Genomic DNA, 16,749 nt, shown 5'->3' on the forward strand with positions numbered 1-16,749 from the left:
ACTCGCTCTCTCTCTCTCTCTCTCTCTCTCTCTCTCTCTCTCTCTCTCTCTCTCTGTTTATCTCTCTCTCTCTCTCTCTCTCTCTCTCTCTCAATTCAACTCAAATTGCTTTTTTGGCATGGGAAACATGTTTACATTGCCAAAGCAAGTGGAAAAGATAATAAACAAAAGTGAAATAAACAATCAGAAATGAACAGTAAAGTTCTCGTTCTCTCAATGTGGAATAGACGTTGAATTGACGTCTGTGCCCAGTGGGAGGGGTTAGAGGGAGAGAGTCAAAATGAAATTGCAAGAAAAGAGAAAGACAGTGAGTTTGTTTATTTGCTGAGGCAGAAGTGATCACTTCCTCACCATGCTAGGAGTGAGGTATGTAATGATTTTTCATAATCTTTTATCAAACAGAATATAAATACAAATATAATATGTAAATTAATCTGCCTGCATTTATACAGCACTGAGTGATATTAAAAGGCAGAAAACAAGCAACACATTTGAAGTGACGGCCTTATGCAACGATCGTGATTTACAGTTTCCTTCTTGGGATATGTGGTGTAATTTTATTTTTCCTCAATGGATGTGATTGTGTGAAATGAACTCAGCATTTGTTAATAAGGGCTAATATTATAATATATGTACTGTAAGTCTGAACTGATATTCTCATGCATTTCTCACCCTTGTTCTTTCTCTCTCTCTCTCTCTCTCTCTCTCTCTCTCTCTCTCTCTCTCTCTCTCTCTCTCTCTCTCTCTCTCTCTCTCTCTCTCTCTCTCTCTCTCTCTCTCTCTCTCTCTCTCTCTCTCTCTCTCTCTCTCTCTCTCTCTCTCTCTTGCTCTCTCTCTCTCTCTGTTTATATTATTGACTCTCTCTTTACACGTGATACTTTCCTTCTCTTTCTGTGTCTCTTTGTTAATCTCCTGTTCTCCTCTTTGACCGTGTGACATCTTTTTCTCTGTATCTCTCCCCCTTTTTGCCCCCCCACTCTCTCTTTCTCTCTCTCTCATCTCCCTTCTCTTTCACCCCCCTCTCTCTTTTTCTGTCTTCGCCCTCTCCCCCAGCCTCTGTCTGTTCCTCCTGCCCCTCTGCGCCATGTCGATGCTCTCGGGGTGGGTAGAGTCTCCAGGCTATCCCCGTGGTTACCCACCTGATACTAGTATGAACTGGAGCAGGTGTGCCCCTCCCGGCCACACCCTCGCCCTCAAGCTGACACACCTGGACATGGAGGACAGTGACGGCTGCGAGAACGACGCCCTGGAGGTCAGTATAAAGGGTTAAAGGCAATTATTTATATATACACTATATGACTGATAGGAGGTGCTGTTTTGAAGCCACTGCGCCTCCATCTTGGCACTCCCCCACCATTGTAAAAATGATTTTGGAAGCTATAGAAATGCATTTATTAATTTCTACATTTGGTTTTGCCATGCTCATTCTATTGCAGACACCTTAATGCATACTGTTAAAGGATATTATGTGAGCTAAACATAAAAATATACAGTTTTCCTTGAAGGATACTTAAATACATGTTATTTTGTCCTTGAAACGTGTACTTGAAATAGTGTAGAATTTCATTCATTCATATGGAGGACTTCTTCTTCTGAGGAGTGCCACTATGGCCGACTGGTAGCGTCAATGCCTCTCATTGGCCAATACATAGCATCAACAATCCATTGGTTAAAGTCAGGTGTCACTGACTCAAGGATGACACTTTTACTGTAATGTAACATACTTTGAGACATAGCAAAAAGTAGTCTATTATTCCTATTATTGGGGTGGGAATGGGAGGGATATTAGATGTCACAATTAGAAATCCTAAGGTGTCCATGTGTTGTTAAAGATCTGATAAAATTATCCCTTTGTTAGATCTTTGCAGATGGAAAGCAGATAGCCATTCAATGTGGTGAAATGTCGTTTGAGGACCTTGATTCTACCGTCAATCCCTCACTCCTCTCCTCCATGGAGGGCTGCCTCTCTCTCTCGTTCCGCTCAGACTACTCCAACACTAAGAGGCACACTGGCTTCAGAGGGTTTTACACACTGCAAGGTGAGGAGGAGAAAGGGACCATTGTTTCATAGAGCATTGATGTATTTCTCTTAGACTATGATGAAATGAAAAACATTTTTTTTTGTTGTTGTTGTTGTTGTTGTTGCGTTACCTCATGTGACCATTGATTGGTACCTTAGTCAGACCTATGTTGTCTTTTTAACAGACTTTGATGAGTGTGAGGACGACCCAGATAACGGATGTACCCAGTTCTGCCACAACTACATCGGAGGCTACCTCTGCTCCTGTCGCCTTGGTTACCACCTGGACACAGACAGACACACCTGCACAGGTATGGAGAAACAGAGAGAGAGAGAGAGAGAGAGAGAGAGAGAGAGAGAGAGAGAGAGAGAGAGAGAGAGAGAGAGAGAGAGAGAGAGAGAGAGAGAGAGAGAGAGAGAGAGAGAGAAGGGAAGGGAAGGGAATGGGAAAGAGGAAGTGAAAGACAGAAGGAACAGAGGAGAGAAAGAAGGAGAAGCACTAAGAGGAAATGAAAACAAAGAGAGAATGATGAAGAATGAAGTATAATGATGATGATGCCAATTGTAGTAATAACAACAAAGACGTGATGGCGTTACTACTTGTTGCTCGTACAGCTACCGACTTCATGTTACAATACCATCCCTCTATGATGGTAATGATGATGACAATGAGGGTTATGTTATTGATCATACGTCTCTACCGCAGTGAGTTGCACTGAGGACCTGTCCGGCTCACTGCGTGGCGTGATATCCAGTCCGCCTCGGCCCGGCCCGTACGCTGAGCATGCCCACTGCTCCTACACCCTGTCAGTAGAGGACAACCTGGAGCTGCTCCTACACTTCACTGGGGAGTTTGATGTGGAGCAGGGGCCTGATGGACAATGTGTGGACACACTCATGGTGAGTAGCTGTAGCCTATAAATAGGGTCCTGAGTTTTTCTTAGTCAGGTCATGTGGTCAAGAAAAACTCAGCTGATTCTCATCATTACTATGTGTAAATTCTGTGAAATTCCTACTTTATGCTTTGCACCCATGAAGGTGACCAATCCCTCTAACAAGATTTGCACCTGACATACGCTGTGAAAGTAACCAGGAAGTGACTACCCCCTCAGCCTTGTAGTTTTTCCAATTTTTTCAAAGCGCAAAAATATAGCGCAATGGTCTAGTGTAAAAACGTAATAAAAGGCATCTGGTAGCGGAAGTGGCCGTCACCTTCACAGCGAATAGGAGGACATTAAACCAATCTACTACATTTCAAGGTCACTGAATATGCTTCAACAACAATGTCCCCCTCTCACCTTACAGTATTCCTGATACAGTACATATCATATTTTCCTGGTACAACATTCTTCATACAACATATTCTGTTGTTTTCAGGTTGAGACTTCCTCTGGGACTCGGGGGCCATTCTGTGGCCGTGTGCCTCCCTCCTCCCCCCTCCGCACTGGGTCACACCGCGCCCGCATTCTCTTCAACTCCGACGGACAGGGCTCCAACAACGGCTTCACTATCCACTACAAAACCACAAGTAAGGGTTTCTATAAGGTCAGGAAACTACTAATTTCCTTGCACACGATAACTGAAAAAGGACAACTTTTATACATAAAAAAAGCACATTACTGAATTAAATAATGTAATATATATATATACCATTTAGCAAACGCTTTTATCCTAAGTGACTTACAGTCATGCATTGGGCCCTAACCTATGGATTTCACATGACTGGGAATACAGATATGCATCTGTTGGTCACAGATACCATAAGAAAAATGGGCCTCACAAAGGGCCTCAGGGTCTCATTGCGGTATTTCTGTGCATTCAAATTGCCATCGATAAAATGCAATTGTTCATTGTCCGTTGCTTATGCCTGCCCATACCATAACCCCACTGCCACCATGGGGCACTCTTCACAACGTTGACATCAGCAAACCGCTCGCCCACATGATGCCATACACGTGGTCTGCGGTTGTGAGGCCGGTTGGATATACTACCAAATTCTCTAAAATTACATTGGAGGCGGCTTATGGTAGAGAAATGAAAGTTCCATTCTCTGGCAACAGCTCTGGTGGACATTCCTGCAGTCAGCATGCCAATTGCACACTCCCTCAAAACTTGAGACATTTGTGGCATTGTGTTGTGTAACAAATCTGCACATTTTAGAGTGGCCTTTTATTGTCCCCAGCACAAGGTGCACCTGTGTAATGATCATGCTGTTTAATCAGCTTCTTGATATGCCACACCTGTCAGGTGGATGGATTATTTTGGCAAAGGAGAAATAAGCTTTTTTTGCATATGAAACATTTATGGGATCTTTTATTTCAGCTCATGAAACATGGGACCAACACTTTACATGTTGTGTTTATATTTTTGTTCTGTATACAATGTTGTTGATCCACCCTCAGTTTTCTCCTATCACAGCCATTCAACTCTGTAACTGTTTTAAGATGGCTATTGGCTTCATGGTGAAATCCCTGAGCGGGTTCCTTCCTCTTTGGCAACTGAGTTAGGAAGGATGGCTGTATCTTTGTAGTGACTGACCAAAGCCTAATAACTTCACCATGCTTAAAGGGATATGTCTACTTTTCATGTCAACTTTTTAAAAATTCATAAAATCTACCAACCGGTGCCCTTCTTTGCGAGGCATTGGAAAACCTCCCTGGTCATTGTTGTTGAATATGTGCTTGAAATTCACTACTCGATTGAGGAACCTTAATTGTATGTGTGAGGTACAGAGATTGGGTAGTCATTAAAAAATCATGTTAACCACTATTACTGCACACAAAGTGAGTCCATGCAACTTAATGTGTATTTGTAAGCACATTTTTATTCCTGAACTTATTTCAGCTTTTCATTAAAAACTTTTTTTTGTATTTTCTAAAAACAACATTCCACTTTGACATTATGGTGTGTAGATTAGTGACACAAAATCTCAATTTAATAAATGTTTTAATCAGGCTGTAACACAACAAAATGTGGAAAAAGTCAAAGCAGTTGAATACTTTCTGAAGGCACTGTATAATGGATCAAAATAAAGTGATGACTTGTTTAATTGCAGAAAAGACCTGCCGAGGGATTGTGACCTCCAACTCTACCTTGGCCCCACAGCAACCTGAATATCACCAAGGTGACACAGTCACGGTGACCTGTGACCTAGGGAGTGTTCTGAACACAGTGAGTAGGCTACAGTACTGTAAGTTCACAAGAGGCAGTAATAGGGTTCAGTTAGCTTTCATATTAAAACCAAGAGCTTGGTTTGGTACTGTAGAAAAACATTTGGACAATTTGAATGTTCTCAAAAACATGACATAATAGATTGTACACTACCAGATACATGTGTTCTCTCTTCACAAAGGGCGACAAAGAGTATGAGTCGACATGCAAGAGGACAGGCGAGTGGAGTCCTGTACACCACTGTGAACGTGAGTGAGACGAGACCGTCTCAACAATTGTATTTCACAGGATTAATATAGCCAGCGATTAACACCCTTAATAGATGTAACTCAAAATGTTCTGGTGTAGAAAAATAGCAAAAGTTGAATATGTACAGTCGAAGTCGGAAGTTTACATACACTTAGGTTGGAGTCATTAAAACTCGTTTTTCAACCACTCCACACATTTCTTGTTAACAAACTATAGTTTTGGCAAGTCGGTTAGGACATGTACTTTGTGCATGACACTAGTCATTTTTCCAACAATTGTTTACAGACAGATTATTTCACTTATAATTCACTGTATCACAATTCCAGTGGGTCAGAAGTTAACATACACTAAGTTGGCTGTGCCTTTAAACAGCTTGGAAAATTCCAGAAAATGATGTCATGGCTTTAGAAGCTTCTGATAGGCTAATTGACATAATTTGAGTCAATTTGGAGGTGTACCTGTGGATGTATTTCAAGGCCTACCTTCAAACTCGGTGCCTCTTTGCTTGACATCATGGAAAATCAAAAGAAATCAGCCAAGACCTCAGAAAAAAATTGTAGACCTCCACAAGTCTGGTTCATCCTTGGGAGCAATTTCCAAACGCCTGAAGGTACCACGTTCATCTGTACAAACAATAGTACGCAAGTATAAACACCATGGGACCACGCAGCCATCATACCGCTCAGGAAGGAGACGCGTTCTTTCTCCTAGATATGAACGTACTTTGGTGCGAAAAGTGCAAATCAATCCCAGAACAACAGCAAAGGACCTTGTGAAGATGCTGGAGGAAACAGGTACAAAAGTATCTATATCCACAGTAAAACGAGTCCTATATCGACATAACCTGAAAGGCCGCTCAGCAAGGAAGAAGCCACTGCTCCAAAATCGCTATAAAAAAGCCAGACTACGTTTTGCAACTGCACATGGGGACAAAGATTGTACTTTTTGGAGAAATGTCCTTTGGTCTGATGAAACAAAAATAGAACTGTTTGGCCATAATGACCATCGTTATGTTTGGAGGAAAAAGGGGGATGCTTGCAAGTCGAAGAACACCATCCCAACCGTGAAGCACGGGGGTGGCAGCATCATGCTGTGGGGGTGCTTTGCTGCAGGAGGGACTGGTGCACTTCACAAAATAGATGGCATCATGAGGAAGGAAAATTATGTGGATATATTGAAGCAACATCTCAAGACATCAGTCAGGAAGTTAAAGCTTGGTCGCAAATTGGTCTTCCAAATGGACAATGACCCCAAGCATACTTCCAAAGTTGTGGCAAAATGGCTTAAGGACAACAAAGTCAAGGTATTGGATTGGCCATCACAAAGCCCTGACCTAAATCCTATAGAAAATGTGTGGGCAGAACTGAAAAAGCGTGTGCGAGCAAGGAGGCCTACAAACCTGACTCAGTTACACCAGCTCTGTCAGGAGGAATGGGCCAACATTCACCTAACTTATTGTGGGAAGCTTGTGGAAGACTACCCGAAACGTTAGACCCAAGTTAAACAATTTAAAGGCAATGCTACCAAATACTAATTGAGTGTATGTAAACTTCTGAACCACTGGGAATGTGATGAAAGAAATAAAACCTGAAATAAATCATTCTCTCTACTATTATTCTGACATTTCATATTCTTAAAATAAAGTGGTGATCCTAACTGACCTAAAACAGGGAATTTTTACTAGGATTAAATGTCAGGAATTGTGAAAAACTGGGTTTAAATGTATTTGGCTAAGGGGTATGTAAACTTCCGACTTCAACTGTATATAGGTATGAGGGTCGTTCTTGAATTACGGTGACATTTGGCCATGCGATTTTGGTAAAAATTAACTTCAGTTTTCTCACTTTATTTAAAGTGGAACTGATAGCGTTTTAACTACTTTGCAGATATGAAACAAACAGACAATTATATTATCAGTAAAAAATATAAAATTCCCAGTTCATGCTTCAAAATAGGTTCTATTTTACTCCAAATTCCATGACGTACAGTAAGACATTGTTGGCAGAATAGATGGATGCAGTTCAATGCATGATTAATATAATTCACCAAAACATTTCTTTGTAGGCGAAATAATATTGCTATCAGGTTATAAATCACAGCTGGCCTGGTACATTGTTTGCTGCCTCCACTCATTTCAGTTTCAATGACTCAATATTTTGAACAACAATGGACAACTGTGACTAAGGCTGGAAATGTCAATACAATCAAACTAGCAAGGTCAATGATCACAAGTCAGTCATAACATGGCTAATAGGCTAGCGCACATGTTTCAAACACAAGGCCCGCGTGCCGAATAGGACACACAAGTATAAATGAGTCAGCAGTTGAGACATCTACTTTATGAAATTACAGCCTGATGCATTTTCATCAGTGAATTCAACTTCAATTGCGCTGCTTTCATGTGTCCTGTTTACAGCGCGCAGCAGAGGGAAAGTGTGACACGTCACAGTCTGAGCTAGGCTGTCTGGCTTCGGTTTTTAAAGCTTGACAATGAATAACCAAAAAGCAAAACCTGCAACAAACCACCATGCAAAGGAGAAACATGTAGACCTATTACAGCAACATTTGAGCAATAGGCTGGCTACTCAACTACAATACATTTTGAGTGCACCATACAGCAATGCTGCATTCAACCGAAACCGGTGATCCATGCAGTGCAAAAAAATGATAGAACAACCTATAACTACATTTTTGTTATTAAATACATTTTGATTAGGGTTGCATCATATTATGAACATCTGCAAGCATAGCAGCAAAGGCTGGACAAATATTATTTATTGATTTATTGTTTTAATATGTTAAAATTATCTATACAGCATCCTATGTACGCAAGTGGATGTTAGGAGAATTTCTATCTCTAATTCAACCTAAGCTTGAATCATTACCAGAGGTTGTAAGGCTCTGGTTTTAATCATAAATGATTCAAGGTCCACAACCAACAAGAATGATCTGTATGTTTATTCATGGAGAGCTCTGGCGCCCAAAACACATACATACTGTTTTATACCCCTTGACACACAAAGGCACTTTGCTCCGCCCACCTTTAGGAGGCTTTCTTAAACAGTTTCCACCTTTCTCCTTACCCTGGAATGTTAGTGGGTTGATAATTGTAACACAGTTTACACATTTATACTGTATTTGGGGTGAAATCCTTTAGTCATTATTCTTAAAATACAAATAAATCTATCAGTGGACATTTTAAAGGGCCATATTTTTACTAAAAAAACAATGGCCAGTTTGGGTCGCAGTTGCAAGTTTTTTTGTAAAAACAAATAGGCTATGTCTGGCCCGTGAATTCATTATGTTTTTTCAATATGGCCCGTGCGCTGATTGAGTTTGACATCCCCTATCTATTTATGTAGCTAGCTATTTATTTAGCAAGCTAAAACACAGAGCCTATTGTTAGCTAGCTAGCTGCTGGGAGGGTGTCATGTCATTGGAGTGGGTGAGTGACCAATTTTTCCCCCTCATATTGTTTTTTTGGTGGCTACAGCTAGAGATGCAGGTGTCATTTGGTTAGCTAGCAATACATGTGAATCGCTTTACTAGCTAGCTATGCTGAACTTGAACAACTGTTATCCAGTTAGCATATTTCTTAGCTGTCAATCAAATGTACACTACCGGTCAAAAGTTTTAGAACACCTACTCACCTACACCTACTTCGTTGTTGGTATCTTTTGTAAACAAACAAGTTTAAAACTAATGTAGATCTCATGGAGTGTCAGCCAAACGCCAAATGAGACAGTCATGAGAGTCAGAGTGTAGGCGTGTCTGACCCAATGAGTTTTATAAACTCACACCGATTGTCTGGTGGACGAGGTCGACATCTGCTGTTTGAAACAGGGTAACTGCACCAACAAGTTTAGTCTTTCTCCGCCCCTTTAAAATATCTATACAGTACCAGTCAAAAGTTTGGACACACCTACTCCTTCCAGCGTTTTTCTCTATTTTTACAATTTTCTACATTGTAGAATAATAGTGAAGACATCAAAACTATGAAATAACACATATGGAATCATGTAGTAACCAAAAAGGTGTTAAACAAAAAAATATATATATATATAGTTGAGATTCTTCAAATAGCCACCCTTTGCCTTGATGACAGCTTTGCACACTCTTGGCATTCTCTCAACCAGCTTCATGAGATAGTCACCTGGAATGCATTTCAGTTAACAGGTGTGCCTTCTTAAAAGTTAATTTGTGGAATTTGTCCTTCTTAATGCGTTTGAGCCAATCAGTTGTATTGTGACAAGGTATACAGAAGATAGCCCTATTTGGTAAAAGACCAAGTCCATATTATGGCAAGAACAGCTCAAATAAGCAAAGAGAAACAACAGTCCATCATTACTTTAAGACATGAAGGTCAGTCAATACGGAACATTTCAAGAACTTTCTTCAAGTGCAGTCGCAAAACCATCAAGCACTATGACGAAACTGGCTCTCATGAGGACTGTCACAGGAATGAAAGACCCAGAGTTACCTCTGCTGCAGAGGATATGTTCATTAGAGTTACCAGCCTCAGAAATTGTAGCCCAAATAAATGCTTCACAGTGTTCAAGTAACAGACACATCTCAACATCAACTGTTCAGAGGAGACTGTGTGAATCAGGCCTTCATGGTCGAATTGCTGCAAAGAAACCACTACTAAAGGACACCAATAAGAATAAGAGACTTGCTTGGGCCAAGAAACACGAGCAACAGACATTAGACCGGTGGACATGTGTCCTTTGGTCTGGAGTCCAAATTGGAGATTTTTGGTTCCAACCGTCATGTCTTTGTGAGACGCGGTGTGGGTGAATGGATGATCTCCGCATGTGTACAGTGAGGGAAAAAATTATTTGATCCCCTGATGATTTTGTACGTTTGCCCACTGACAAAGACATGATCAGTCTATAATTTTAATGGTAGGTTTATTTGAACAGCGAGAGACAGAATAACAACAAAATAATCCAGAAGAACGCATGTCAAAAATGTTATAAATTGATTTGCATTTTAATGAGGGAAATAAGTATTTGACCCCTCTGCAAAACATGACTTAGTACTTGGTGGCAAAACCCTTGTTGGCAATCACAGAGGTCAGACGTTTCTTGTAGTTGGCCACCAGGTTTGCACACATCTCAGTAGGGATTTTGTCTCACTCCTCTTTGCAGATCTTCTCCAAGTCATTAAGGTTTCGAAGCTGACGTTTGGCAACTCAAACCTTCAGCTCCCTCCACAGATTTTCTATGGGATTAAGGTCTGGAGACTGGCTAGGCCACTCCAGGACCTTAATGTGCTTCTTCTTGAGCCACTCCTTTGTTGCCTTGGCCGTGTGTTTTGGGTCATTGTCATGCTGGAATACCCATCCACGACCCATTTTCAATGCCCTGGCTGAGGGAAGGAGGTTCTCACCCAAGATTTGACGGTACATGGCCCCGTCCATCGTCCCTTTGATGCGGTGAAGTTGTCCTGTCCCCTTAGCAGAAAAACACCCCCAAAGCATAATGTTTCCACCTCCATGTTTGGCGGTGGGGATGGTGTTCTTGGAGTCATAGGCAGCATTCCTCCTCCTCCAAACACGGCGAGTTGAGTTGATGCTAAAGAGCTCGATTTTGGTCTCATCTGACCACAACACTTCCACCCAGTTCTCCTCTGAATCATTCAGATGTTCATTGGCAAACTTCAGACGGGCCTGTATATGTGCTTTCTTGAGCAGGGGGACCTTGCGGGCGCTGCAGGATTTCAGTCCTTCACGGCGTAGTGTGTTACCAATTGTTTTCTTGGTGACTATGGTCCCAGCTGCCTTGAGATCATTGACAAGATCCTCCCGTGAAGTTCTGGGCTGATTCCTCACCGTTCTCATGATCATTGCAACTGGGTGAGATCTTGCATGGAGCCCCAGGCCGAGGGAGATTGACAGTTCTTTTTTGTTTCTTCCATTTGCGAATAATCGCAAATCACAACTGTTGTCACCTTCTCACCAAGCTGCTTGGCGATGGTCTTGTAGCCCATTCCAGCCTTGTGTAGGTCTACAATCTTGTCCCTGACATCCTTGGAGAGCTCTTTGGTCTTGGCCATGGTGGATAGTTTGGAATCTGATTGATTGATTGGTTCTGTGGACAGGTGTCTTTTATACAGGTAACAAGCTGAGATTAGGAGCACTCCCTTTAAGAGTGTGCTCCTAATCTCAGCTCATTACCTGTATAAAGACACCTGGGAGCCAGAAATCTTTCTGATTGAGAGGGGGGTCAAATACTTATTTCCCTCATTAAAATGCAAATCAATTTATAACATTTTTGACATGCGTTTTTCTGGATTTTGTTGTTGTTATTCTGTCTCTCACTGTTCAAATAAACCTACCATTCAAATTATAGACTGATCATTTCTTTGTCAGTGGGCAAACGTACAAAATCAGCAGGGGATCAAATACTTTTTTCCCTCACTGTATTTCCCACCGTAAAGCATGGAGGAGGAGGTGTTATGGTGTGGGGGTGCTTTGCTGGTGACACTGTCTGTAATTTATTTAGAATTCAAGGCACACTTAACCAGCATGGCTACCACAGCATTCTGCAGCGATACGCCATCCCATCTGGTTTGGGCTTAGTGGGAGTATAATTTGTTTTTCAACAGGACAATGACCCAACTCACCTCCAGGCTGTGTAAGGGCTATTTTACCAAGAAGGAGAGTGATGGAGTGCTGCAGCAGATGACCTGGCCTCCACAATCCCCCGACCTCAACCCAATTTACATGGTTTGGGATGAGTCGGACCGCAGAGTGAAGGAAAAGCAGCCAACAAGTGCTCAGCATATGTGGGAACTACTTCAAGACTGTTGGAAAAGCATTCCAGTTGAAGCTGGTTGAGAGAATGCCAAGAGTGTGCAAAGCTGTCATCAAGGCAAAGGGTGGCTATTTGAAGAATCTCAAATATAAAATATATTTTGTTTTGTTTAACTCTTTTTTGATTACTACAGGATTCCATATGTGTTATTTCATAGTTTTGATGTCTTCACTATTATTCTACAATGTAGAAAATAGTAAAAATAAAGAAAAATCCTTGAATGAGTAGGTTTTCTTAAACGTTTGACCGGTAGTGTATATATATATATATATATATATATATATATATATATAGATACGGTACCTAACTTAAGCATCTTGATTCTATGTGTAGCGGAGATATTATGTGAATAAATTGACTCGGAAGGGCAAAAAACATCTAACGATGCTCTTTGGCTGCTCTACAAGTGGTCTGGATCACTTGCAGATGTGCAATGGTTTTTAAGAGCAATGTTACTAATGAAAGCTCTGAGAAACAGATTGGCTACTAAAGATACATCTTAAGATGGTTCTAACGATGATCTTTAACTCTACGAAGGCTCTGGGAAACGAGGCCCAGGACTGTTGCATTTTCATAAAGTAATTTTATCTTTTAAAGTAATTTGTTTTGGAATTTGTTTCAGAAGCTTTGGTTTGCTCTGTATGTCTGGCTCCCTCTAGCTGTGAATTGTGGAGAACCAGAGACTTCTAGTGATGAGGCCCTTCAACTGGTTGACAAGGATCCAAGCACTCTGTTTCGTGACGAGGTTCAGTTCAAGTGTGAATCCAAATACTACACACTGGAGGGAGACGGTAAGTCCATACAGTCTTATTCACCTACAGCTGCAGCTGTTATCGTTTTTTCCTTTAACTTTTTATGTAAATCTCCCCCTTTCTTCCATCCCTCCTTCCCTGATCATTTCTATACAGTATCTTGAGTACACCTGCCCCATGCTTTCTAAGCCCCCTCCACATGCCATCACTATCTTCCCTACCTGTGCTCTTACCTCTCCTCTGTTCTTTCAGAGAAGTACATCTGTGATGCCAGTGGTGCGTGGACGTCAGTCAACGGCCAACAAATGTTACCAAAGTGCATCGAAGGTATGCCTCACTATCATTTATCAGGTGTACGCAGTGTTGGGGAGTAATGAACTACATGTAGTTCAGCTAGTAATTTAACTACATTTTGCAGTAGTTTGGTGGTAGTTTAACTAAATTCAAATCTTGATAGTGTTTACAGTAGTTAATTACTTTTTTTTTTACCATGTAGCTCTGTAGCTAACAACTGGAAATACTCACTACGTTTTTAGCAAGAAACACTTTCAGACCTGCCTAATTCTCACTTGAAACATAGTTTTTTGGTTTTTAATAGGCTTAATTACACATTCTGTTAACATGTCTCCAGAGTGAGCTTTTCTTGCAATTTGTAGTTTATGACATTTCACATTTAGATATGATAATTTTCCACTAAGTAGTTTTTATGTAGTGAACTACTTTTTCAAAGTATTTTTAGTTAAGTAAACTAAGGGTAACTTTAGTGTAGCTTAACTTCTTCCAGTGAGAAGTAATTGGTAGCTTGGTAAACTATATTTTCAGAGTAGCTTCCCTAACAGTGGGTGTATGATAGTACACTATCACTGCTGTTACACTGTATTGTTGAAACACTAATCTGGATTGTCTATCTTCTAGTGTGTGGGAAGACTGAAAAAGATTTTTTCAGCATTGCAAGAATTTCGGGGGGCGCTAAGGCGGAGAAAGGAGAGATACCCTGGCAGCTTCTCACTAAACAACCTAAAAGAGGAGGAGCATCACTGATCAGTGACCGGTGGGCCATCACAGCAGCTCATGTTGTAGATGGCTATGAAGAAAGCGCCATTACATTTTTCGGAGGGCTGATAGATGGGACAAAAGCAAAAGAAACTGATCCTGACACGGTTGTCATGGTAGCAGAGAAGATCATCATTCACCCTGACTACATGAAGGGCATAGCTGGTGAGGAACGCACTAACTACGACAACGACATAGCTCTCATCAGAATGTCTTCCAGGGTGAAGTTAGGACCCAATGTTCTCCCCATATGCCTGGCTGAGGCTGATGGAGGATTCAAAGAGGGTCAACAAGGCACTGTTTCAGGGTTTGGTGCGACAGAGAATACATTTAAAAGCCGCTACTTGCTTCACACAGCTGTGGGAAGATACCCCCAAAGTATGTGTGAAGACACACCTGTATTGTCTATTAACAAGCCAATGGTTTTCACTGAGAACATGTTCTGTGCAGGTGGTGATGGGAAAGATAGCTGCAAGGGGGATAGTGGGGGTCCATTCTTTCTCCCTAAGCTGGGATCAGGGAACAAGGATAACAGAGGGCCATATCGTCTGAGAGGCATTGTGTCCTGGGGTGCCCTTTGTGAAAAGGAAAAATATTCTAAAAAGGGTTACTACACCAAAGTGGAGAATTACTTAGACTGGATCAAGAAGACCATAGAGAGAGAAGAGCAGGAGTACAAACAGTAAGAAGAGTAAAACATACTAGTCAACTCTTAACCTCCATAATCACCATTTTATGCTCATGATTTACAGTACTTTCACTTTTTTTTTTAAACCAGTCTGGTTCTATAAATGACTTGTGGTTTTTTAATTCAGTTTTCCCTCAATCAGTGTTAATTGTAACTTCAGTATACAGACAATACCCTCCTGTCATGTCTGAATAAAGTCTCAGTGGCAAAATCACAAAACATAATGCTGTTTTCTTTTATGCATGGTTGTGAAAAATGCCTCACAATGTAACCCTGATTGACAAAACAAATACAAATATGATTTATAAAACGTGTCTGAATGTTTGTCTTCAATCAACTTCTACAGTGCCTCTACATCTGCATTGCTCGCTCTGTGGTTTTAGGCTCGGTTTCTGTATTTGTATTTGTATTTGTATTTGCAGTGGCGACCCGTCATTCAGGGCTGTTTTGAGCCCCTCCTGTTTAGCTTTTTTTTGTAGCCTGTTTTGCATGTTATCTTGGCATTAATACGTGTCACATATTCAGCCTAGCTGAGTGCTTTCTGTGGGGGTGGGGCAGCCAGCGGAAAATACGGAGCATGGGGGTTGGTAATGTTCTCTAGTTGTGCCGTGATTGGCTCAGTGTTCTGTCACTCATGGGGACACTACATCGCGCAAAATCTACGGGGAGAGCTCGAAAATTCAAGCCCCTTGGGTGTGTGCCATAGAGTTACATTAGAAGCCCAGCCAAGAAGGCTCAAGGTCATTGGCCACAGATAAAATGACGTCAAATCACGTTATATCTACCGTAGCTTTAATGTCAGCTTCATGTCAACATCATACTTTCAACATTTAAACTAGGAAGCTAGACAAGCAGTCATCATCATGAATCATGTCGACAATCTACTGGCAAATTATTTTCAATCCTTGTCATATGAAGAGAAATTATAGATAAAACGTATCGGTGCTCATCGGCCATTGGATATAAACATACACAACAAGTTGGAAATCGCAAATTCAACAATGAGTGGTTTAGAAGGAATCAGTGGCTAACTGCAAGTGTTGCAAAGCAATCACTAGCCTGCTATTCAGTGGAGTGAGTGTGTGGTCCAAGTCTGGGTTTAAAGGTATTTTTTCCAAGCTTAAAAGGATAAAAATTGAACATCATGGGCCAGAAAAGGTTGAATACATTGGCCATACTGTCAATCCATCATGACTTCTGCTGAGTTCAAAATAACTGGAAACTCGGAACTGGGAATTCTTAGACTTCAGTGAGTTCAAGACAACTGGGAACTCAGAAAACAACGAGCTCAGACTGAGAAAATACCGTTTGAACGGTCATCCAACTGTCACGCCCTGGCTCTGGGGACTATGTTATGTTGAGCCAGGGTGTGTGATTCTATGTTTGTATATCTATGTGGGCCTGAGTGACTCCCAATCAGAGGCAACGAGTGTCAGCTGGTTGTCTCTGATTGGGAGCCATATTTAACTATCGGTCTTTTCACTTTGTGTTGTGGTTTCTTGTTCCGTTAAGGTTTGTTCGTGTTGTAACCTTAGACGTCACGCATCGTTGGTTATTGTTTTGATCAGTTAATAAATATATATTATGTTCACCTTCAACGCTGCGCATTGGTCCTCTCTCGTAGACGAGCGTGACACCAACTCGGAATTCCAAGTCGGGAACTCTGGCCTCTTTCTAGAGCTCTGACTTGAAGATCACTGACGTCATGATTCAACCTTGTTTTTTTCAGAGTTCCCATAAATCCAGAGAATGTCAGGCTTTGATTACACATTTCTGTGAATAAATTTGCCCACAAGGACTGCCGCGCCACTTCCCGTTCAAGTGAGCACAGCACAACAAGGTGAGTCCAAAAATGTATTGTATGCTGCTGCATAAATAATGTAATATGCCGGGGAGATATGTATACTGTAGCTAAGAAAGTAATACTAAGTGTATGTTGTGTAGTAAGCTGTTAGCAGCCCATGTGCCTCACCCTAATAATTTGGTCCCTTTCCCCCT

The 16,749-nt window shown here is 41.3% G+C and overlaps 1 protein-coding gene across 1 annotated transcript; it reads left to right on the forward strand.

Annotated features, from left to right (window-relative positions):
- Positions 1–280: 280 nt before the first annotated feature.
- On the forward strand, positions 281–15,065 carry LOC121542958 (complement C1s subcomponent). Its single transcript, XM_041852612.2, has 11 exons — positions 281–366; positions 1,054–1,252; positions 1,859–2,039; positions 2,206–2,331; positions 2,727–2,920; positions 3,398–3,548; positions 5,076–5,191; positions 5,373–5,439; positions 12,918–13,049; positions 13,263–13,337; positions 13,926–15,065. Exons 1-11 carry the CDS (start codon positions 353–355, stop codon positions 14,747–14,749), a joined length of 2,079 nt encoding a protein of 692 aa, XP_041708546.1. The 5' UTR covers positions 281–352; the 3' UTR covers positions 14,750–15,065.
- Positions 15,066–16,749: the final 1,684 nt, after the last annotated feature.

This window comes from Coregonus clupeaformis, unplaced genomic scaffold (assembly GCF_020615455.1).
Source record: "Coregonus clupeaformis isolate EN_2021a unplaced genomic scaffold, ASM2061545v1 scaf0440, whole genome shotgun sequence".
Classification (NCBI taxonomy): Eukaryota; Metazoa; Chordata; class Actinopteri; order Salmoniformes; family Salmonidae; genus Coregonus; species Coregonus clupeaformis.

Coding starts and splice junctions, on each gene's coding strand:
- LOC121542958 (XM_041852612.2), top strand. Junction 5,192..5,372: donor TAGGGAGTGTTCTGAACACA/GTGAGTAGGCTA, acceptor CTCTTCACAAAG/GGCGACAAAGAGTATGAGTC. Junction 13,050..13,262: donor CTACACACTGGAGGGAGACG/GTAAGTCCATAC, acceptor CTGTTCTTTCAG/AGAAGTACATCTGTGATGCC.